This window comes from Manacus candei, unplaced genomic scaffold (genome assembly GCF_025592945.1).
Source record: "Manacus candei isolate 608988 ecotype Guabito, Panama unplaced genomic scaffold, ASM2559294v1 h1tg000067l, whole genome shotgun sequence".
In the NCBI taxonomy this organism is placed as follows: Eukaryota; Metazoa; Chordata; class Aves; order Passeriformes; family Pipridae; genus Manacus; species Manacus candei.
In genome coordinates this window covers 15,163,662-15,188,920 of record NW_026138115.1, presented here as the reverse complement: position 1 = coordinate 15,188,920, position 25,259 = coordinate 15,163,662, and the positions used below count along the sequence as shown (strand labels likewise).

General features: G+C 37.0%; 1 protein-coding gene across 3 annotated transcripts; it reads left to right on the top strand.

Annotated features, from left to right (window-relative positions):
• The first annotated feature begins 299 nt into the window (after positions 1-299).
• G2E3 (G2/M-phase specific E3 ubiquitin protein ligase) lies at positions 300-25,130 on the top strand. Of its 3 annotated transcripts, XM_051806263.1 has the most exons (17): positions 340-395; positions 1,427-1,491; positions 4,193-4,252; positions 5,751-5,848; positions 7,798-7,899; positions 9,735-9,859; positions 11,392-11,557; positions 12,252-12,358; positions 13,386-13,502; positions 14,958-15,082; positions 15,176-15,308; positions 15,941-16,066; positions 17,498-17,808; positions 18,461-18,642; positions 18,794-18,966; positions 21,166-21,365; positions 21,919-25,130. In XM_051806263.1, exons 3-17 carry the CDS (start codon positions 4,216-4,218, stop codon positions 22,149-22,151), a joined length of 2,235 nt encoding a protein of 744 aa, XP_051662223.1. In that variant the 5' UTR covers positions 340-395; positions 1,427-1,491; positions 4,193-4,215; the 3' UTR covers positions 22,152-25,130. The 3 variants fall into 3 exon arrangements, with proteins under 3 accessions (XP_051662222.1, XP_051662223.1, XP_051662224.1); XM_051806262.1 differs by lacking the exon at positions 1,427-1,491 and having other exon boundaries at positions 300-395; XM_051806264.1 differs by lacking the exons at positions 340-395; positions 1,427-1,491 and adding an exon at positions 3,422-3,481.
• Positions 25,131-25,259: the final 129 nt, after the last annotated feature.

Genomic DNA, 25,259 nt, shown 5'->3' with positions numbered 1-25,259 from the left:
TGTGGAACTGCACCCCGCTCGGCATTCCCACTGGGTAGACCTCGGGACTGCGGCAGCCCAGCTGTACTGGACAAGGAAGCAGCACTGGCGTGCGTCCCGCAGCCGCTGGAATGAGCTCCCTTGTGATGCAGTGCACTACCAGTGGCACTCCGGTGGCAAAACATCAGCACAAACATCAAATACAGAGCTTTAGTTGGGAAACTATTTTACTGCAGCAAACGCACCCCGACCCAGGCTCCCGGCACAGACCACGCCGTGCTGCGGGGCCCCGAACGCCGCTCCGCGGGCGGGGCCGGCGCCGGGGGCGGGGCCGGCGCAGCTTCCGGCGGGCGGCGGATGTTGGGGTTTGAATTGGCCGTCGGTTGGTGCGCGCGGGGATCGCGGGGCCGCGCGCGGTGAGTGGCGCCCTCGGGGGCTCCGGGCTCGGGGGCGGGTGCCGGTGCCGGCCGGCGGAGGGCTCGGGGCGGCGCCGGAGGGGCGGTGTGAGCCGCCGGGGCAGGGGGGCGGGAGCCTCTTCCTTCGCTTTGCGGGGAGCGGCGTGCGGCGGCCTCTCAGCCCGCGCTCGGGGGAGTCAGTGCTGCCTGGCTCCCGCCGCTTGGCTGGTGGCAGGAGGTGCATTAGTAACTAACCAAAGGGAGCATCCTCGTCTTCCCACCACGCTCCTGAGAGGAAAAACTAGCGAGAGGCGAGCGGGGTCCCGGGGAGACTCGGCCGTGCAGCCGCGGGCGGGCGTCGCTGGCAGGACCCGCCGGGGCCCCGGTGCGGGCCGGACGTCGCGGCTGAGCTCCCCCCGAGGTGCGGGCAGCACGGGCTGTCTGAATCCCGGCCGGGATCCTCGTGACGCGGCGGGAGCTCCCCCGTGCCCGCCTGTCGGGGGATGCGGAGGGACGGGTCTCTCCCTGCGCCGGGGAACAACGGCGGGATGAGCTGGCTGGAGGCTGTGTGTAAATTCGGGACACGCAGGATGCAGGGATGGGCTCCGGGAGAGTTCCTTTGTGTGCTGGGGATACCACGTATGCCTGATAGGTGCCTCGTGGGGTTTTTGTTTTTTTTTTTCTTTGCCCATCCTGTAGTTAAAAGTCTCCAAACACCTGACGTCCCGGAGCAGTTAAGAGTTTCAGAATTTAGCAAAACCTAAATACCCACTCTGAGGACTTTTCTAGCCTGTTTAGGCGAAGTAGGTACGTTTTATTTACACTGGTTTTGTAGACTCTGGGACATAACGTGTTCGTTCTTGTCTCGCATATCTGACTTGGCCGTGCTGATCCTCATGGAGTGAGATGATCATTTTAAGGAACTTGGGGGGACAACCTAAACGTTCCAAAATCTGCCACAGACCTTTTCTGCTCACAGTATCAAAAGCCTTGGTGAGGTCGACAAAGGTTACATAGAGACCTTTGTTCTGTTCCCTGCACTTCTCTTGCAGTTGTCTGAGAACAAATACCATGTCTGTGGTGCTCCTGTTGGCTCTGAAACCACTCTGACTTTCAGGTAGGATTCCTTCTGCTATAGCGGGTATTAGTCTGTTCAAGAATATTCTTGCCAGGATTTTGCCAGCAATGGAGAGCAGAGTAATACCACAGTAATTTGAGCAGTCTGATTTAATTCCTTTCTTCTTACACAAAGTGATGATGACTGCATCACGAAGGTCTGATGGTAGTTCACCGAGTTCCCAACAGCGTAGTACAAACTCGTGAAATTTGGTGTGGAGTGCAAGACCCCCATGTTTCCAGACTTCGGGTGGAATTCCATCAACCCCAACTGCCTTGCCGATTTTCACCTGCTGTATGGCCTTGAGGGTTTCTCCTAAAGTGGGGGCAGTATCCAATTCGTACTTTACTGGTTGTTGTGGGATGGACTGAATTGCTGAGTCTTGGACTACACGGTTGGTACTGAAAAGAGTCTGAAAGTGTTCAGACCATCGATTCAGAATGGATGTTTCAAGGCCTCATAGAAACCTTTGTGATCACCCGGAACTGTGCATAATTGAGTTTTTCCAGCTAGATCTATCCACCACTTGTTCTGGATGTCACATTGAGTTTTTCCAGCTAGATCAATCCACCACTTGTTCTGGATGTCACAGAGTTTCTGTTGGAGCCTGCTGCATGCGTGACAGAAAGGCTCCCGTGACAGGATGGCAGTGCAAGGTGTGCTTGGTGGGCGGTTCTCTTCTTCCTCAACAAATCCTGGATTTCTTGATTGTTTTCATCAAACCAGTCCTTGTTCTTCTTGAGGGAGAACCCTAAGGATTCTTCAGAGGATTGCAGGATGCTGTTTTTAATATGGTGCCAAATTGTCTTGCAAACAGACCGCGAAATGCATTGTTTCTGTGAAAAGCCCCATAGGAGCCTCAGTGCATGGGGCCTCAGCGATTTTTCTCGCGTAACTTTTAACTTTGAACTTCGGGTTCATTTCTCTAAAGAATTCGAGAAAAGTAGAAGGAATTGCGGGTGGGAGTGGTATAGCGATTTTTTTGTGTGTGTGTGTTTTGCTGAAGCCAAGGAAAGTTAGGAAGATGGTTTCTGATTTCAAGCCACATGTGTGCTTTTTCCACCTGATAAAGCTTTTTACAACAAAGTCTGGTCTTGTGTGGTCATATACAGATAGTACTTTTGTTGTATTACCCTAGGACTTTGGTGACTGTGGAACTGACAGTGACCGTGCTGGGGAACGTGTGTGAGCTTTGTGGTTGTCTTTTACTCCCTTTGTACCGGATTAAGTATATTTATTCCTTTGTAGTTTAGAAAGAGGAAAATGTGTTTTTGTGAAAACTGTAATCGGTTATTTCATCTGACTGTCGGTGCAGTGTGTGCTTTTAAGAGCCTCTTCTCCTAAATTGGTTGTGGTGCTTTTTGGTTTGTTCTCCTTTTAGACCGCTTTTTGGCAAAGGTCTTTTGTGTACAACTACTCTGGTCCTCTAAAAGTGCAGTGGCATAGAGCAGTTTCCTTATGCCTGAGACTTCTGCCTCCTTTTATTTATCTTTCTTTCTCAATAGAACTATCCTAAAACTCCAGTAAATGGCTGCAGTACTTTGTTTGCAATAGTTTGGATTAGCCTGAGGTTTCTCCCTGAAGCTGATATCTGGCAATCATCAAAACTAAGTACCAGACCACCGATAGGTCGGAGTCTGTCAGGCTTCTGGTTTGGACCTTGGATTTGTTGCTGGCTTCTTCCCTGCCCACTTCAGCGTGTGAGGAGGGAGTTATCCGCCTGCATGAGGTCAAGCATGGATCTGCAGGCAATCACCCATGATTCTTGGCTTGCAAAACTTAGGTAATGCTTTCTTCAGCTTTCTAAGGGAAGGCAAGTCAAAGATCTATACATATGTTCCTAGAAGGGTTTTGATAAAGAATTATCATCTTAGTGCTGCAGTGAAGAAACAAGGGATTTTGCTTGTTCGTTTGTTTTTTTTCCAAGGTGGCCTTTGATGCATGGCATGGCACATAGTGAAGGGCAGCTCATGTGATGCTTGAAAGAAATGTGAGTTAGGTCGATGTTTTTGAATAAATTATTCTCCACTTCAAAATGTTAAATGCATAGTTCTAAGTGATGTAAATTCCCCTGTATGCGTGTCCCAATTTTGGATTCTTCTTTTCTTTTTTTTTTTGTTTTCTTTTGTTTTGTTTGACTTTTTTATGGATCAGGATGTCTTTGACTAGGCCAGGATCCTTCATTTTCTCCAAACAGTAGAGACTATATTCAGTTACATCATTACCCTACACAGTTCACAGTTATTTTTTTATTCCAAGTTCTTCGTGTTAGTACAATCTTTACTTAAGCGGAAGTCACAGCTACTGCCTAGGTTGTCCTTGGACCATTATTTTTGATGCTTAAAATAAGTAAGAACTCTTCTGTACAATTACATTTGTACATAATTAGCTGTTGCATTGGACTTTTTTTTGTCTTTGGAAAATAAAATATATTGTGTGTTTGTTAGTTTGGGAAAATAGTTAAAAGCTGCTGTATGTTTCATTTTTCAGAAAAAATATTCTTAGACTGTTTGCATCCTGCTTTCTGAACCCTTATCTCTCAAAATAACGGTTGAATTCTAATATTCTTTTATTATAGTTCCTGCTTTTAGTTTATTGAGGTTATGCTCATCTTTACAATTTTAAACAAAATGTAAAAGAGGTATATAATGGCCATTAAGGTACTGGATGTATTTATTACCTTGTTTCTTTTTCATGACAGAGAGCCAGCCAGAAGAACTCAGGATGAGTAAACCAAATAATACTGACAGTCAAACTACATGTAAGTAAAGTTTTTATTACATAGTTTCAGAAATATTTAATCTGCATATATAATGCCAGTTGTAACTGGTTTTATTTGGGCTCAAAGAACAGGTGGGTTTCAGTAATCAAGTTACAGTGCCCAGTTCTGGCCCACTCAGTACAAGAAAGACAAGGACCTACTGGAGAGGGTTCAACAGAGGACCATAAAGATGGTTAGGGGTCTGGAGCATCTCTGTTATGAGTGGAGACTGCAGGAGCTGGACCTGTTTAGTCTGGAGAAAAGAAGGCTGAGAGGGGATCTCATTAATGCATATAAATATCTCAAAGGCAGGTGTCAAGATGATGGTGCCAGACTCTTTTCAATGGTGTCCAGAGACAGGAAAAGGAGCAATGGCCATAAACTGAAACACCAGAAGTTCCATCTCAATATGAGAAAGAACTTCTATACATTGACAGTGGCAGAGCACTGGAATAGGCTGCCCAGGGAGGTTGTGGGGTCTCCTTCTCTGGAGACATTCCAAACCCACCTGAGAGCATTCCTGCTCTAGGTGACCCTGACTTGGTAGGGGAGTTGGACTAGGTGATCTCCAGAGGCCCCTTCCAACCCCAACAATTCTGTGAAATTGCATTGGAACCACTTGTCTCAGGACATGAAAAAGAACCAACTAATAAACTTTGTTGGATTTGTTTGCTATAATTTGAATATTTTAAAACGGTGTTTTTCAGTATTTTAACCTTGTGAATTCAGCTGCCAAATCACACAGAGCTGTGTTTGAGATGTACCATTCAGGGCTTCCTTGAGCTGAAGCAGTACCCCTATTCTTGTCACTATTATGACTGTTCTTGCTGTTAGAATATTGTTAATCTGTCTTTTATTTATCTACTGTGAATTAAAGGGAAGCTGTTAAATGTCTGTGGAGGTATGTTAGTCGGCTAGGAACTTCAGTTAGTGAGTAATCCTCAAGGTTTTAGTTAAATCCAATGTTGTCTCAAAGCCTTCAGTGTTTTAAAAGCAGTGGTAGCATATGACTTGGCACTGTCAGGGTACCATTCATATGCTTTTCACTGTTATCGCATAAGTAGACAAAGAAATAGTTAAGTCGATTCATGGATTCTGATATGGTGATGACTTTATGTACAATACTAAAAACAATTAGATTATATATTTCATATGCACCTGGACATTGTTGGCCATTTGATATCTTCAGGCGTTTGGGGAAGAACATTTCAGCTGGGAGCACAAGCTGCTTGTGAATTTAGCTTGGCTCATGGACCTCTCCTGAATCAGCAGGCTGGTGAAGTATTTTCTTTTTAGTAACTAGAGAAGGAACAAATAGTACTCTATTCTGTATCTACTATAAAATTCAACATTAAGGAAAGGGGTATCTACTGTCCTTTATCCAGGAATCTACTTGAAAGTGCGTGTGATTAAAAGAGATGAAAGCTACTCCTCTATAGCTGATCAGTAGTAATTCCAGTACATTCACTGTGATAATAAACATGATTCTTTGTTTTAGTCTGTGTTCTCTGTGGACAAACAGATGACTGCCCTGAAAAGTATGGAGAAAAAAAAACCTTTGTGGAATGCAATCTTACTGTTCATTATTACTGTTTGGTAAGTGTTGGTGTTGATCTTGGAGTTTTATGTTTTATCTGGGAAAAACAAATGTAAGTGCAAAAAGTATTTAATAGTAATAATCTGTCCAGTCATTTTAACAGTTTTGTTGTTTTAAAGCTTGAACTGTGAGCTTTAACTCATTTCCTTGAAGGCTTGTACTTGTCAGGTGAAGCAGATGAAGTAAGTAAATCCCAACAAGCTTTTATTCAAAGCTAAATTCTATTCATGGTCCATTTAAATGAATTTAATTCTCCCAATCTATCCTGGCATATAGCAATGAAGGTACGTTTGCACCTACATATTTCCTTCTGTAAAAGAAGTGTAGTTTGAAAATTTGGAATGTGAAAATTTCACCTCTTGTGGGAAAAAATAGAGAAAGGTTTTCTTTTTCTCATTTAGTTCTTTTTTGGCTGTGAGCTATTCTCTGAGGTTCCACAGGACTTTGTAACAAACAATAATCCTACTTCTCAGTTAAGTAATACATACCCTACTGATCATATTGCTACAATATCACTAATTAGTAAAAGTTTGTAATTTAAACAAAGCTATGGATATAAACTGCAGTTGAATAGTTACCACACTTGACATTTTTCAAGCTTCATATTCTTAAAGGTATACTTCAACTATCTCTCAAATTCTAAATTTTTGCAGGTCTTTAAAATAATATGACTACCTAAAAAAAAGCAAACCCACACAACAAGTTTTTTGTTTGAATTTTTTTCCCCCAAGTTTAAAAAAAGTCTCAGCAGTATCGGGAATAATTTGGGGGGTATGTTTTCTCAACAAGTTTTTTCAGGAGTGTTGATTGTAGGTGGCTTTATAGGTTGGATACCGAATCCTTTGAAGACTAAGGAGAGTGGAGGTTTTCTTAAGTTAAACAAAGATAGAGTTTTATTTTCTTAAATAAATTTGAAGCAGCTGGAAGGAAATATAGGTCTGTTTGCGATAATTTTGTCTTATATAAGGTCATATGAAACGATAGGAAGAAGTCCTATCCTGATGGAACAGAACAGCTAGGAAAGGGCATGCTTGCAATCCTGAACCTTACAATTTATAAGATATTTTAACTGCAGGAAACTCATCACAGTATCTTTTATGGTGTGTCTACTTTTAAAAGCAAGCAAACAAACCCCCTGGATTTTAGTTAAATATAGTGCATGTTATATAAGAAAAGAGTTCTAGAAAGAGACCAATGAGTGGTGCAGTTTCGGGGTTTTTTTGCCAAATGTCTCACAGTTGGAAAATATATTTAATTGGTTTTAATACATAATTTTACATTTATTTGACTAAAATATTGATAAAATTGTTTTTAAAATGATGCTATGTTGAAATTATAAAATGAGATTGTAAAGAATAGAGAAGGCATCAAGTTGTGAAACTGTTTAGTTATTTGAAGATTGTGATGTAGCTCCCTAACTAACTTTGATCTAAATTATCTTATGGCTCTTTTGATTTGCCTAGTTACTTGATTCTGTGTTTATTTGAATCTCCTCTAAAGCGAATTACTTTTCCTCTTAGGTAGCACTTCAGTACAGTTACTTCCTACTGTGCTTCATTATCTCCACAGCACAATTGTCATTCATATTAACTCAGCTAATTTAATTTTACTTCCTCTGAAGATTTATATGCTGAAAGTAATTGTTTGACAATTATCTGAATAGTCTGTATACTTCAAAAAGGAAGGCAAAATACACTGTCTCGGGATCTAAAGTATTACACAATACTTTGATGTTATGAAATATTTATTTTCATGTTACTGGTTACTATTCCCTACTGTCATATCAGACAAAAATATGTAAATGTTTTGGATCAGCTTTTTAATCATTTAAATATTTGCATACAAGCTTTGTTAGACTAAACTTCTCTCTTACTTGAGAAGCACAGTGTACATCATTTTAAATCTTAAGGTAGGTAAATGTTTTAAAATAATTAATTTCTTTTCATAGTTAATGTCAAGTGGTATTTGGCAGAGAGGGGAAGAAGACGAAGGTGTGGATGGATTCTTAATCACAGATATTAGAAAAGAAGTAAATAGAGCTGCAAAACTGGTAAGAGTGATGTCTTTGGTATCATCATAAGGGAAAAAGTAACTTTTAAGTGCATTTGGTGTTGCCTGCAGGATTTGTTTTCTTTTCTTTTTCCAATGGACAGTGTGCCGAGCCCATTCAAGAATCTGAATTTTACATTTAAGTAACATGTCTGTTGAGTTTTTGGAAACCATGAGGGAAAATAAAACCTGCAGAAGTTGTGACGACCCACCCTTAAAGGGCAGGAAGCACCTAAGACTCGTAAATGCTTGTTGGGCAAAAGGAACGACTAAAGTCATAGGGTCTGAAAACAACTAGAAAGTTTTGTTAGTAAATTATGTGCTTGGCATGGAAATTGGTATGTTAGTCCCTGACCTACCTATATAAGCACACAGCAGTGGGTTTTGGTTAAAGGGGTAGGGTGAAAAGCAGGAGAGAAATTAAAGAGGGAAAGATAAATTAAAGAAAGAAAGAAAAAGGAAAAGGATTAAAAGAGAGAATTAAAGAAAGAGAGAAGAGAGAGACATTACCAGTCCTGGTTCCAGTATTGATCCAGCTGAGAGAATGTCAGTCCTGGTTTCAGCATCTCTCCAGTTGTATCAGTCCTGGGGGTGCTGCCTGGTCTTGAGAGGGAGGGGTACTTTTTGTGGACAGGTTTCTCCACCAGGAAGATGAGTTTCTCTGCCCTTGAAGATAGATCTCTTGCTTTCTATGTAAATTAGTTATCATACGCAGTCCGTTCTTTCCAGCCTTTCTGAAAATGGGTTGGAGGGCTTTGGGGGTCTTTGGTGGTCTTAATCCTTACCCTATAATTCATGCTCACTTCCTGCCACTTATTCCTGTGCTTGTGCTGTACTGTGTTGTGGTTCTTTCTTACAGAAAAGTGTTGCCCCATCTTTGCCTGGCATCCCTTTTCCAGCCAAATCTTGTTCTTTCCCATGTCGTGTTAATACTAATAGTCCTTGGTTATTACCAGCAACTCTTGTATTACTGACAGTCCTTGGCTGTCTCCATATCCATCCAGTTATTAGTGTTTGAGACATACACATTAGTCCCTTATCTTCTAGGAATTGAGAACTCAAAGGCTCTCACTTTGGACCGCTGTTTATAGGGTCACAAGAAAGTGAGTTTTAGTCCTAGTAATTTTCCATCCTGGCCACAATTCGAGTCAGTAACTTTCTTTGAAGGTTCAGTAACAAAAGTATTATTCCTCTTGGGTTGTTAGTCAGCCAAGAAAAATATGTTTCCAAGGATATTTGTTAAAAAACAGGAGCTCATTAGATACCTATTAGTTCCTGGGAACAGTGTTTCTGATAAGCTCAAGAGAGACTTAGTCCAGGTACAGTTTATCAAGGCCAAGGTCTAAAGAGCATTTCTCAGATCACAGTGTGGCCTAGGGGGTGGGGATTTGCTACCACAATGCGTCCTGCAACCACAGTCAGCTTCTCTGGGCCTCTAAAGTTTGCAAATATTTTTATTCCCTGGGTATGTTGCAGATAAATGAATATTAGCAAATTACACTTTCATAATACCTCCAGACATTGTGCTGAGCCTCAAGCTGGCAGTATATAATTTTATAGATGCAACTAAACTATAGGTACTAGTAAAATAGCTTGTATTTTAACTTACATGTCACGAGACAATATGCATATAAACCAATACATAAAGTCTGTGAAATAACTATATATATTTACTCATTGAAACAGAGCTAAACCACATTAGTCTTGTCATAGTTACAATCTATTAGCCAATATTCTTTCTTACACACTATTTATAATTTTTCTATTGGTTTAATTCCTGTAATTTTACTTGGACTTTAGATGCTAATATTCTTTTATTTCTAAAATTATTTTTAGAAATGTAATATCTGTAAGAAAAAGGGTGCTTCGATAGGATGTGTAGCTCCCAAATGCAAACGAAGTTACCATTTTCCTTGTGGGATAAAAAGGGAATGTATTTTCCAGTTCATGGAAGACTTCAGGTGAGTTTTGGGGTTTTGTTGTTTTCCATTTTCAATTCATTATATTTATACAGGAGATGGCTTGTTTTTTTCTTTACTTGTAATTGGATAGGTTGTTAATTATAAATGACATAGGGTTATCTAGGAAAAAAATATTGTATTTGTGGAAGACAGGGAGGCCAACAGTTATATTGCATACCTAATACCTAGAAACTAAGTTCTCAACACTTCTAAATACATAATTTAGTGCTTCTACAAGTAGTTAAATTCTTTATAAAATTGATCATTAAATTCCAGACTCTGAAATAAACTGCATAATGACTGATTTGGGGTTTTTTTGTTTGCCTATCTCCTGTGCCTTTGTTGAAATGGCAGAGGTTCAGGTACCTATATCTCTTAGCAATGACAACACACTGTGTGCCATTCTGTTGTGTTTCGAAGCTTACTGGAGATGGACTGCAGGAGAAATGGATTTAACATCAAATGTCTAAAAAATGTTTATTTTCTTTTGCTATCATCTATCTAGCATCTTGGCTGTAGTCAAAATGCTCGAGTGTGTTATTCTGCCTACTGTGAGCTGAGTTTGCAGGGTGGATGGGTTGAACTCTGGCAGGCACTTCAACTTAAAAAATGACTCACGTTACATACACATGTAAAGATTATGCAGTTTCAGAAAGGTTTCTTCTAGAGCTGCACTTCTTGGATGTCTTATGTCTTTAAAAATTTGCTAAATTATAAAATTTATCGCACTACCTAGACTGCTGAATCAGTATGCAAACTCAAAAGTTTCTTCTTTAATGTCATGGTAACATTGAAATACAGGAAGAACTTGGAGTTCTGAGGACAAAAAACGTGTTATTTGGACCAGAAGTTTTGAGAGAAAGGACATATATGACCTCTATAATTTACAGAGCATCAGTTGGCACCGTGATTCTTCCTTACTGTCATTCTGTTGACTTGCTCTGTTAGATACATAATTTGTTTACATGTGTTGTAGTTTAACCCAGACAGGCAGAAGAGCAAGCACAGCTGCTTACTCACTACCCTCAGCAGATCAGGGAGAGAACTGGAAGGGTAAAAGCAAGAAAACTCCTTAGTCAAGATAAAGACAGTTTAAGTAAAGCAAAAGCTGTGCACGCAAGCAAAACAAGGAATTCATTCGCCACTTCTCATCAGCAGACAGGTATTCAGCTATCCCCAGGAATGCAGGGCTTCATCATGTGTAGCAATTAGTGTCTCCCCTTCCTCCTTTCCCTCAGCTTTATTGCTGAGCTTGATGTCATGGTACAGAATATCCCTTTGGTTGGTTGGAGTCATATGTTCTGGCTGTGTCCCAGTTGCTTGTGCATCCCCAGCCTGCTTGCTCCTGGGGTGGTATGAGAAACAGAAGAGGTCTGGACTCTGCAAGCACTGCTTAGCAATAATTAAAACATGCCTGTACTATCAACACTTTTCTTCACAGGTCCAAAACACAGCACCATCCATTCAAGCTGCTATTCAGACATTTAACTCTATGTTATATTGATAAGGGAACTGTAAATTATTATTTTTAGATCTTACTGTTGGGAACATAAACCAGTCCAAACTTTTTTGGATAAAGAATCTACAGGAGCGTCACAGTGCACAATATGTCTGGATTTGGTTGAACATCTTCCAGCATACACTGTATTGAAAAGTCCTTGCTGTAAAAGTGCTTGGTTTCATCGAGAATGCTTGCAGGTAACACAGGTTCTCCCTTGCTTTTTGCATCCACAGAGATCACATTTCTTCTCTGTTTAAAAACAATGGAATAGCTGCTTAAAATTGTGTGAAATTGCTTAATGTTAATTGAGATAGTTGGTATGGAAATAGGTTTGAAGGACAATGCTAAAATTGTGTTACGGAGACAAAAAAGGATTTTGGTTTTTTAATGCTATTAATTTTTCCTCTCCTCACCCCCACGTTTCTGCATGTGTGATACACACTTCATGCCTTCACTTATGTTTAGGAACTGAAGTTCAACCTAGGTAGTTACTTTCTTGCAAATCATTATGTGCAGAATCTGAATGCTAAAAATGTCGTTTGTCCATCATCAGTTCTCTTTGCCTAAGTCCAAAGCCAGAAAAAGTTACAATTATTTTTGGTAAATTTATTCTGGATTTGGAGAGGTTGACTTGAAAAGGACTGTGCTTTTGTTTATGAACCTTGATCTAGCATGTGATCTCTCTCCCTTAAAGGAAGAGAAAATGCTCACCATTTGCATCAGTATCAAGTGATATCATGACTGATGTCAGCTTTAACATCCGTGTGAGGATTGCATCCTTGAATGTAATGTTCATCAATATTAAGACATTTATTGGCATCTTAAGGATGGTAGTAATTCAATAATTGGTTTGGTTTTTTTGTTGTGTTTTTTTTTTTTTTCTTGACACAGTATCAAGCTTTGAGTGCTGGGATATTTTTCTTTAGGTGCACAGTATGCAATAACATGGACAAATTTCAAAAAGAAATGTTGAGAATGGGCATATACATTCCAGAAAGGTAAGTAATTTTGTGATAATCACTCCTCTACAAAAACTTTGATACTCTATAGAACTGCATCTATTAATATATGAAACTTTAGTTCTACCTTCAGTTGTAGAATTGTTCACTTTGGTAAGGAGTAGCCTGTTTCCTTTTAGTTATGCATAAAAATTGGCAAAGGTCAAATTATCTCAAACATAAAACAGAAAGCTCTGAAAAGTCATTTTTAATGCCATGATTCAACTAGGAATCCAATTAAAAGATAAAAGCTTCATAAATACAATAATTTTGCCTTAACATAGAGGTTGCTCGGAAGTGTGCTTTCTGTGCCCAGGTTTTCTAATTATCTGAATTTCTATCCAGACAGAATTGTAATTGACTGATTACTTAGCCATACAGCTTCTATCTTCTGCCAAGGTATTGCTAAGGATATGTTTAGCATAATAACTGCTTCCAAAATTCTGAGTTGTTTTTCATAAGTTTCCCTCACTTGATGAGGCTCAAAATACGACAGAAAGTGATCAGGATGATGTTTCTTTGTTAGAAGTAGTATTCTCTAATAACTATTATTCTTCAGAGAGTGCCATTAATTTCCTCGAGTCCGAAGCTCAAGATTTTTGAGAGGAAGTAGAGTCAAAATATTTGATGAACTTTGCCATACTGGCCTGGAAAATTCTGAGTTTACCTTTCATGAGTCCATTTTCAGTGGTAACTTGAGTAGGTTACCTAAACAAATATCTGTGTTTCTTGTGAGAGAGAAAGTGAAATAATGTGAATCAGAGCAAACACACACTGAGGTCATGTGAAAAATAATAAATACTTCATATCAAAGTAACTGTACACAAGTCTGTCTGTATTTTACAGTATTATTTTAGTTACTAGACTTTTTTCTTCCCCCTCTCAGTTGTCTTAACCGTTGCTTAGAACATTGCTGGTTGAAATATATTCATGTGTTTATTATGTACTCTGTATTTGGAAAAAGACGTAACCCATTTAAACAATTGGAAATAGAATTCTAATATCTGATCTTCGGTTGTGTTTATAGGGACGCGTCTTGGGAACTTGAAGAGAATGCATATCAAGACTTACTGCAATGTTATCAACACTGTGATATTAGAAGATGTCTCTGCAAGAAAGGAAGAGACTATAATGAACCTGATAGGTATGATGCTTTAGCAGGAAAGTATAACCTACAATAGAATAGTTCTTTGGTGTGGTTTGGTTGTTGCCTTTTATTATCATTATAATTTATTTATTTATTTAAATCCTTTGATACTTTTCAGCATCAGGTTTTAATGTCAAGCCAGCACACTGTCTAAATAAAGTGTTTATTTTACTCCATATTTCAATACTAAATTTCTCTAACTAGGTTATGAAAGCCAAGAAAACCAACTTTAATGGCTTATCGGTTATCTTGTCCTTGTTCTCATTTGATACAGAGCTGAAATAGAATTTGTGCATCAACATAACACGCAGATTAGCTTGTACGTAAATGAACATTGTGTCTTTCATTGAGTTTAATTCAGCAATTTAATAAGTGCTAAAATACTTAGAGCCTTTACGAGTAATTATTGTTAAAGTACTAGACTTATGTGAAAATTAACTAGCTGTGTAAAGGCTAGTAAAACCAATCTAGCTGCAAGCTGTCCCGCTGCATGCAAGTGGCAGATAGAATACTACTGATAGTGCAATAAGAGGTCATGTGAAAGGCTTTATTCTGCTCTACCACTTGCTTAATTTTTTTTTAATAAGTTCATTTTCTGCATGAATTTTTGTTTTGTTTGTGTGCTTCTGAAATTTTTATTTTTCATTGGTGTGAGTAAGCTCAAAGCTGTCAGAGCCTCTACTTTGAAGACTTGTTTCTGTAGTACTGTGGTGGTTATTCCCTGTAGACATTAGCTTTGCTTTATATGGTTTTGACCAAGCATTCCATGGTTCATTCATGGTAGGTGTGCACCTCAGGATTTACTTTGCCTTAAAAAGTTGTACCTTAGGCTTCCAGTATTTCAACTAATCAGTCACATTTTTCCATTGTATGTTTAAGCAAAATTGAAGAAATCTAGACAAAAACATAGTAGTCATTAATAAAAACATAAAATAAAAAACATAACGCTGTCATTAATGAAGAGTCTTCTTCAGAATGTAAGAATCATCATAGCATCATAAAATGGTTTGGGTTGGAAGTGAACTTTGTCCTGTCACAACAGGCCCTGCTAAAATATCTGTTCACCAACACGTCAGTAGTTTGAATTTTTCCCAAGAGGGCTCTCCTGTAAAAAAAATTACCATTTGGAAAAGTCAACTGGTGGATACCCATAAGATAAAGAGGATTTTCCTGACTAGCAACACGAGGAGAAAATACTATCTGTAAACTATTGACAGGGGAGCACACTAATTCATAGCTTCATTTAATACAAGGTCCTGAAACAGGAGCTGCTTTTTTCTTCTTGTGAGTACATCTTGTATGAAGAAAGTTCCCCTTGATTATAATAATTTCTACCAGGCTGATAAAATTATGCTTTGTTAAGTTTAGTGTCTGGATTGCACTTACTATTGAATAGCCTTCATTTTAACTTTTCTTCTGTCTAATACTAAATACCTAAGTTTTTAATTTTAGTAAATGGGAAATAAAACGTTGTCAGTGTTGTGGTTCTCGTGGGACTCATTTGGCCTGTTCATCTCTGAAGTCATGGGAGCAAAACTGGGAGTGCATAGAATGCAGAAGTATCTTGGCAAAATCAGGTAAAGTTATGAATGTGATAGTGACTTCTTAAACGATAACTTTAAGTTACATAAGCTAGCAAATATACTAGTTAATATAATTTAATCATACAGGGAAGTACAGCAGAAAGAAAAAGCGTGCTTTGGCTACCTCTGAAGAGACAGATGGGACAACTTGTTTGATGGAAGAGCCATCTCCAAAGACCCCTCGGCAGTCATCTGGATCCCAACGCAATTTTCTACTCCAGTGTGTAATTTTCTGTTTTCGAGCAGAAACTGATTATTACATAATATTCAAACATGAGGAGGCGATGGCTTATTCTGTAGGAGAAACTTCTTACGCTAAATTGCTAATTGATTAAAACTAGAGTTTTTAGTGATTGAAGTTTTCTGAGTAAGCCATGAACAATAGTTATATGGATTTGGTGGCATGAAAACCACTTTTTAGTTTGATAAAAATAGATTCTTTCTAAAGGAACCTTAACAATTTAGAGGTAACTGAGAATATACAAATGGCAAAACTTTAAGTTTGTTTATTGGGTTTTTTTCCATTTTAATAGTGTTCTAGAAATCTAACTTACAGGTGTTTATAATAATATTTTCCTGTGCTGAATTAAAATTTTGTCAAGTCTGTAGAAATAAATGATTTTAGTTTTTACTTAATGTATCAGTCAGGACTTCCATCTCATCTATGGGATGCAACTAAAAGCAGATCCTGAAACCACCATGTAATAAAATACTGAATTACTATTTTTAAAATTGTAGTTCAGGCACTGGTGGACTTCATGGTAGGGGGAAACTATACAGCTATCTTCCAATAAGAAGTGGTTATGCATTCTTCAATTGTATCTCTTCTTAAAATACTGTTTTGACTTATAGATCACCAAAGATAATGTACCAGAACAACTTGTCACCTTGCTCGCACCTAGAACGTCCAGCATCCAACAGAGTGACAATGTCCTTACCTCCACTGATGTCAAACAGAAACTGGTCCCTGAGGCAAAAGTATTTTCTTTTAATTTTTTTTATGTTGAAGAGTAATCTAGCATATGGCTTTATACCATAATTCCCACAAAATATCAAAGGGGGGGGTGGAGAGAGGAGTGTATTGTACCTATATATATATATATATATATATATATATCACACAGACCCCAGCACCTGCAAAAACATTTTCCCAGGGGACTTTACTTACTAATTCCCTGGGCAACCTGAAGTTTGCTCTCCTCATGTCCAGAACTGAGGTTTTGCTGGCACTTCTCCTGTCAACAGAGCTTTTAAACTCAGCTGGCTCATGGTCACTGTGGCCAAGACGGCCACCAATCTCCACTTCACTCACAAGGTCCACTCTGAGTTGGCTCCCTTAGAACCTGTTCCATAAAGTTGTGATCCAGGTTTCTTAGGAGTCTTCTGGCCCAGATTGTACCAGCTGTGTGATATATTTATGTGTATAGATGTATGTATATAGTCACTGGAAAAATGGAATGAGTACACTGAAAACCTGGAGTCATAGCTCAATAAAGGCTTCTGCTTTTTATAAATGCTAGAGGGGTGTGAGGAGAAAAGAATGATGATACCTATTGAGAATTTTTAGGTCAGGTAGTAAGGGGATGAAAACTCAGAAATGTATATTCGTCCTTACTAAAGCATGGCTAGTTATTCTTTAGAAAATAGGGAATAAAAAGAATCCTAGTTGCTTTCTTCTAATTAGACATGTTTTGAATGTTCAAGGTTTTTGCACTTGTAGCATAGGCATAGTTCACGACTGTACTAAAACCAGTGCTAAAACAACATGTTTTAATATAAAATATTCATTTTAAGGATGTAAAATTCTTTATCTGGCTGTGAGTAGTTAATTGATGAATTCTACCTTATGAGCTAAAAATTCTGATGAAGGAATTAGTTACTTCTAGTAGATCGGGTATTTGAAACATTTGGTTGGAAGTTAGAAAACAAAGAAGAGGTCTTATTTTTTTATATAAGAACTGCAACATTTCTTCCTATTCAAATGTCTTTTTAATTATAGCAACAAAGATTATTCTGATTTGATTGAAAATATCGCTTTAACACAAAATGGTAAAGTTCAATTTCTCACTCGTTTTACATTGTTCAAATGTAGACTGACAGCGTGAGAATTGTTTGTCACTGTGTTGGTGTCATTGATTTATAAAAATCACTACTTGTTTTATGCCAAGGTAATTATTTCTACCTCCTTTTTTCTAGTTCTTAGAGGTACTTTAAAATTTACTACTACAGAGTTAAAATTTAAAAAATCTACACTGAATATTTTACTGATATAATTTAGGCCATACCTGAATGTGCCATAGTGTTTAAAGAAGTGTTCTTCGTAATAGATTTGTAAGAATGTTTCCTGTATAACTGTTGATAATTATGAATCAGAGATTTCATCTGAAAATGCATCTAATTTTCTCATAGGCATTTAAGAGAGCGAAGAAGGGAAGCTTGTAATATTCTGAAGGAGTTAAAGGAACAGGTTAATACAAAAACAACAAGGCTTAACATCAATGCAGACGATATCTGGAATAGTGCTTTAAAAGGATTTAGACAGCGCAACTTCAGTCCTACAAACACCATTGAAATAAATTTCACAAACTGCAAAAATAGATCAAAGACAGATACTTCTGCTGCATCAAAACACCATTTCTTCCAATTATTAATGCTTCACCTTCAGAATTCATCACTGTTTGAGGGCTCTTCTGCGAAGAATTTGTCCCTTGATTTTCAAGGTAATTAAATGCTTTGTTCAAAAATACATTGAGAACTATGTAACTTTAAACATTTTTTAGTCTTCAGCCAGTATGAGTGTCAGTTCACAAGTATCATCTTGATGACAAAAAATTGTTTGGATTTTTTGTTTGCCTTTTTTTTTTTCAATTCTGAAGGCAGTTGGAGTGTGGATTTGTAATAGCAAAAAAAAATTGGTTTAGTTGGAAATGATGACAACGAAGGAAGAAATACAGCAAATAATTAGACTTGTTCTTGTCAAGTGAATTCCTTTCTTCCTTACTCACTTTTTCTGCTACTTATTTTCCTTTCCTCAAATTTCTAGGACGTTATCTCTTACGGCATGCTCCCTAGAGACCCCAAGTTACCTTCTTTGAGTTCTTATGCTTCAGAATTAAATGTGCATGTGGTACAAAGTGGAAGAGGAAGTTACATCTCCCAAACCTTGAATAGGGGCTGAAGAGTTGAAGTAAAATAATATGGTACTCCTATGTAAAAATGTGATCTTATTCTTTCAACCATCAGGAGATAGCAAACCTCATTTGTTGCCTTTCCTAAAATAAGAAGAAATTGCATTATGACACTTTCTTTTAAAAAGTGAGGATCACAAATCATTTCTATGCATAAATAGCAAATATATTCTTCTATTTACAGCTGTAAAAGAAAACCTTTATTTCGAAGCTGGTAAAATGATTGCAGTTTCTCTGGTTCACGGCGGTCCATCTCCTGGTTTCTTTTCCAAAACACTATTTGATTGTCTTGTCTATGGTCCAGAGAATGTGAAGCCAGCTTTGGAAGATGTTGCTGACGTTGATGTAGCACAAACAATAAAAATGGTAATATGCAATAAGTTATATTTCTAATTCGAGACCATATTTGGAGATAAAGACTTACTGAATAGAACTTTCATTGAAATTAAAAAGCTTTTTTTTTCACATATATACAGGCATGTAGTAAACCAATTTCTACTTTTGTCTTTTTATACAGATAAAATATGCAAATAGTCTGTCCAGCCTACAGTCTACAATACATGACTGCTGTGAATTCCTTGCTGCTGCTGGATGTTTTAGACCTATAACAGCTTTGTGTGATAAGAACATGCTGGTGAATGACATATTGATCCATCATGTAATCAAGAGAATTATTTCACCCTTAGAAAGGTTTGTTTTGTTTGAGTTTTCATGCTACTTGGGTTTTTTCCTCACTGAAATACTAAATAATATGTCACTGAAACTATCTTTCACATGTTCTTACTTATTCTTCATTTTAAACAATGGAGTGTACTGTAATTTTCAGTGGATTAATTATATGAAGGACTAATTAAACTGAAGGACTGAAATTATTTCTCTACATATCTGCTCTGTTCCACTTTTTGGTCGCATTCCTTTTTCAGCCTTGTGAAGAAGGCAGATTCACAGTTTTTAAACTTTTTTTTTTTCACTTTTAAGTTTTTAAAGCATCACAAAGACTACAAAATCTCTTAAGCTTGTGTTCATTTTTAACTCAGCATTGTTTGAATTTAGAATCTTTAAATTTTAGAAATGTTAAACATATGTTTCAAATTTTAATGAGCTTTCCAGAGTTCTAATCAGGGAGTTTGTGTTTGCCATTAGGAGGGCAATAATGTCAACAAGCTGATGTGCTTAGAGCATCAGCTTTGCATTGATGTTTCCGTGAGGTAGTGATGACCTCATTAGCTGGAAAAGCTGCAGCTGTTGACTATTCTTTGATTAATCACTGACATTACTTCCAATTCTTCATCTGCTCAGTAAAAAGGCATTAGATGCTAATTATTCTAATATAGCTGGATTTATACTTAAAACATTTATAGTGTTACCTTTGACAAATTTGAATCAACTGAATCTCCATGAGCTATAAAAACTAATTTTGAATGTGAGGATTTTTTTTAAAATAAAGTTCAAAGCAATTAGTCTTTCAGTCAAGGCCCTCTGGCATATTTGAACAATATATATCGTATTTTAAAACTTGTCAGTTGGAAAGTAAAACATAATAATTAGCCTGTTTGTTTATGGGGTAATGTGGTTTTGTGCATTTTTGGAAATGGGCTTAAATGTGCATAAGTGAGTAGAACAAGAATTTGCTTGTCACTATCAAGGACTGAGAGTTGGTCATTTTAGCTGTTAAATATTCTACACCCTGACTGTACACTTTCAACATGTTTTTTCTGAATTTTATTGATTCAGCCTATTGGTGTGTAAGAAATTATGAGTAAACACCTGAAGTAAAATTTTAATTGTGATTATGGCAGCCAAATTGTAAAGCCAGTTGCTTGAAATGTTCTTGTCCAATGCACAGTAACAAGTGAAATTTTTTTCAACCTACAGAGCTGTTGGGTTCTTTGCTTTGGTTTGATTTTGGTTTTGGAGAGGCAAGTGTGTTTAAATGCATGTAGTTAAATTACAGAGTCAGATTGGTGTGTACGGTGGAAGGGACTTCTGGAACTTATCTTGTCTACCACCCCTGCTTAAGCCAGGCCATCTAGAATCAGTTGCCCAGGACCATGTCCAGACAGCTTTTTAATACCTCTGTTGATTTAGGCTTTACAGACTCTCTGGGCAACCTGTGCCAGTGCTCAGTCACCCAGACAGTAAAAAAGTGGGTCCTGATGTTCGGATGGAACCTTCTGTGTTTCAGATTGTGTTCAGTGCCACTGGTCCTGTCACGGGGCACCACCACTTAAAAGAGCTTGTCTCTTGACTTCCTTGCACACTCCCTTCAAATACTTGTAGATATTGAGATTCTACCTGAACCACCTTTTCTCCAGGCTGAAGCATCCCAACTCTCTCAGCCTTTCAAGTGTGGCCGTACCAGTGCTGAGCAGAGTTAAAGGATCATTTCCTTTGATCTGCTGGCACCATAATTCCTAGTACAGCCCAGGATACTGTTATCTGCATTTGCCACAGGGAGAAATAATAGCATATAAGCACATGCAGACTTGCAGAAGCCAAGCAAAGGCTATCTTTTAAGACATCTCATTTTACCTAAAGACAAGGAATTTTAACTGTTTTCTGAAGAGATGTTTGTAAGAAAGAGATTCGTTATGTTTTATGTAAAAGTTAAAAGTAAACTGCACATACAGTCAAGTACTAGGAAGTAATTTCTGCATATCACTGGTATTTCTTTCATCTGCCCAAAAAGCTCCATAGGAACATCTAGATTGTTAAAATGGGAGTTAAACATATTTTGCAAGCTAAAATGGGACTACTATGTAGACCTTATTGACAAGACTTGGAGACAGCAGATGGAGATTTATTGTATCCAATCTTGCAGCTTTATAAAACAGAGAGTTCTGATGCATGGTCACTCTTTTTCTTTTTTTTTTCTTTTCCCTCTCCTAGTTTTAGGCAAGGTTTGAAAACTCTTGGTATTCTAGAGAAAATGCAAATGCATCCAGATGCATTCTCTAGCGTATTGTGCCACAAACCCGAAAGACTTTCAGCAGAAACTATTTGTGATCTCTTTTCAATCCATTCCTCATCAGATGTAAATAAAGTTAAAGGTGCTGATTTTTGGATGGGCTATTTGCAAGATGTGGAAAGTAAGTAATTTTTTTTTTCTCTCCCCTTCCCTGTTCAGGGTATATATATATATACAGGGTTTGATTTATAGAGTTCAGTGGGATAAATAAATCCAAGGGTTTGCAGTCACTGGCAGTTCCTAATTGTTGTTCTTCACCCTCTTTCTTACTAATTAGAATTTCTGAAACTGTTGTCCAATTATAATCAAACTTTAGAGGGGTCAATAAAGGAAAGATAGGAACTAGAGTTCCTGTGAATTTAAAAAGAAAACAGAACACAAGTGACACAGAAAAATCCTTTATTAGATAGTTTGTCTAAAGTCTTAAAGCCCACTATTTTCTATCTTTTTCTTACAGAAGAGTTTTTTTCTATTCACTTAAGATTTTTCAGAACTAACCCAAGTGAGTTTTGCTTGTTAAACATTTTCTTATTTAGCCATAGAACTGCATATTTATTCAGCATATTGATCTCATTTTGTGTGGGCTTTTTTTGATCTAATGCTTAGCATGTAGGATAATGGTTTATGTGTAATAGACCATCAGTGATAAATAACACCTAATCCTGTTTTTTTAGGTGGTGAGTCTGTAGTGACGTTTGAGGATATTCTGCTGTTCGTAACAGGCTCCTCTTCTATACCATCCATTGGTTTTGATCCTGAACCTACTATTAAATTTTTGCGTATAAGGTATCCCATTGGAAACAGACTCCTGAATTGCTTAGAACTCCCTATAACAAATACATACCAGCAGTTTAAAAATAAAATGGAACTCACCATCAGGAACACATTAAGAGCTGAAAGTGAATAAGTATTTTTGCAATTAAACTGGATGTTGGAAATTTCAGTTTTCTGCAAGAACATCTACTTCCAATTTGCTACTGTATTTTTGGACAATGTACTCTCAGTCTTTTCCCACTTTTCCTCCAAAGATATGGTAAAAGTAGTAATATTGTAAGATGAAAAACAATTTTCAAATCAGAATATGCTTTATTTCTTGAATAATTCTCCTTTTGAAGTTGACTTGAGTCAACAGTCTCTTGCAGAAGTATTTTAAATATCTACTTTTGCTGTAGACAAGTATAAGTACCAAACTCTGTAACAGGTAAGTCTGTGGATTGTATCACATACTTCAGTAACTTGTTTATCAAAGGCAAGTCGGGCACATCTTGAAGATAATTTCTGTAGGGCTTTGTTTCAAGTAAAACTGTGATGCAGGTGTTTTGAAATCTTTTTTAAACTGCTGCAGCTTCTCTTTCTTTCTTGATCCTGGGAGAGGTGCTAATCTTTTTATATTAAGACCTATTTTCATCACTGGGTAACAAAAGCAGGTATGCCACGTTGCCCCTTAATTTTTAATTATTTTTTTTTTTATTTCAAAGTCTAAGGAAATTATTACAAGCCTTAGATCAGATATTTCTTACTACTTTCAAGTAGCTAAAACATTCTAATCTCATCAAAGTCCCATCATTAGAAATTTAAGAATATAAGAAATTAACACAGGACTAACAGTGTTTTTTGGTTCTTAGTCAAAAGCATATTAAACTCTACCTTAAAATTAATGTATGAACTCTTGGAGAATGTAATTTGACTTGTTTATATACTAAGCATTTTCTCACTGTCTATTTTTTCCTCCAATAATGTTCCATGTTTCTCATCTCTGCATAATTTTTGAGTCTCATTCTTCCAATAACTTCTTTGTAGTCTTAGCCTTCAGAATGGTCTATTGCCATTATAAGGAGAATGGCTTGGTGCAAATTTTTTTTGCATAATAAGGATTCATATTGTATGTTTGTATTTTTAAAATACAGCAATGAGTCTCCTGCAAATATTGTACTTCAAAAATGAGCAGAGTACCCAGTGCAGTATTCCTTTTTCTTGCCTAGTTAAAGATAAATGTCTTCTGTAATATTATGTGATTTTTCTGTGTGAGAAGTACAGAACTTACAGGAGTACCAAACAGAGTGTGAATAATTTTAATGGACAATTCCTGGACTTCCGGCATCTGCAGTGACAAGGGAAACTGTTCAGAACTTGGAACTAAATAAACTACATTTTAAAACCTTCAATGGAGAAAGAAATACAAAGATTAATGTGAATACAGGGCTTCAAAAACATACCTGAAATAACAAAAGTAGAGTTCACACCTTTTATTGCTTATTTCCTTTGAATTTAGCAGTTGAAAGGGTTTTATATAAAGGTAGAATTAACCTTTAGGTCAGCTGTAGGAAATGTTAACTTTAAAACCTTCTGCTGTACAATGCTATATCCAAACACTGAATTTGTAAAATTATGTAGTATCTAATATTGCTTGAAAGGGTTTCTCTAACATAGAATTGGTTCCCATTTTCTAATACTGATGTCTATGCATTCAGGACAAGTTTTCTTTCCTTTTTTGTTGGTTTGATCAGCTCTATCTAGACATTCCAGTATATTCCAGTTGTATTCCTCTCCTCTTCGCGTTTTCAGCATTTGTTTATATAGACCAATCTTGAATTTATTGAAACTGTTCATTAGAATTCCACTGAATAAGCTAACTACCGATTCATCAAAACACAGAAAGGTCTCCCTTGTCCTTCAAATGTAAGAGCAGTTTACATAGCTAAAAGGACCGTCAGGTTTTTTATTATTATAGCAGGTATCTAAAGTGCAATATTATCGAGTAGTTTTCATTTTACATAAACATAATCTGAGGCACACCTGGAAATTAGGGAATTTGCTTAGTTTCAGTATTTCTGTAACAGAGAGAATAATTGTATATACATTAGTTATGTAGTAAATATATTCTTACAGAATTTGCATCTTCTGTAAAATTTGTTGGCAGTGCTCTTTGTGTTTGGCCACAAAACTTCACCCCACAGTTTCTGCATCAAACCCTAAGCATCCATCTGGAATTAGCATATCAAATAAGCTATTTATTTTCTAGAGTGATAATTTTATACTAAACAATAGTATATTAGTGGGTTTAGTATGGTCTCCTTAACAATGCACATACAATAAAAAACACCCTCAAGTATTTTAGCTCTATGTTTGAAAAGCAAAGGAATAAGAAATTTCTGACTTGCTTTCACCCATTCAAAGGATGCTTACCAGAAAAAGGTATTAGCATTTTTAACTAACTGGCTTAAGAGTGAAATGGAGTCAAAAGGAGAACTTCATTTATACTTAGTCTAAATGATTGTGTGCTGCAATTTTGACATTTTTCATTAAGATGTTCAGCCTGTGAAGACCTGAGGGTTTTGAGAGTATTGGTCATTAATTCAGACTCACATTTTACATATACATTTTGAAAATAGTATTAAAAAAATGTTTTAAATAGAGAGAAATGCAACTTTGGAGCCTACAAAATATTAGTTTAAAGTTTATCTTGATTCTGTATTATATGGTATAGCATTTTAAAGCTCAAACTTTACTGATTTTTACTTAAGGGAGTTCCTAGTTGGACAAAAGAAAAATTAAAATGCTTAAACTTTTGAAGTGTCAAATCATATGCATACAGAAAGTAGTTTTTGAAACATTAATGTATGTAAAAAAACCCAAACCAACAATTCAATCCTCTGATTTTTATATTGCATAAACGATGTTCTTTTTAAACTTATGGTAATTAAAAAAATGTAATTTTGTAAATATTTTTAGCTCTAACTTGAACTGCCGGATCAGTACCTGAACTGTTGCATCTTCAAGCAACATTATATGTGACAGGTGTAGCATCAATTTTGAAATAATCAGTAATTGTGGGAAATGTTATGTATATGTTCAAAGTGCAATAAAGGGTTAAATATGGAACTTTCTTCAGCGTTTTTTTTTGTTAACACTTACAGGGTTAAAACCCATTAAGTTATCGCTCTTTTCTGTAATTTCCTTTGTGTACCTATATAAATATATAGCATGTTTATCCAGATATCCAAAACTGTGTTAG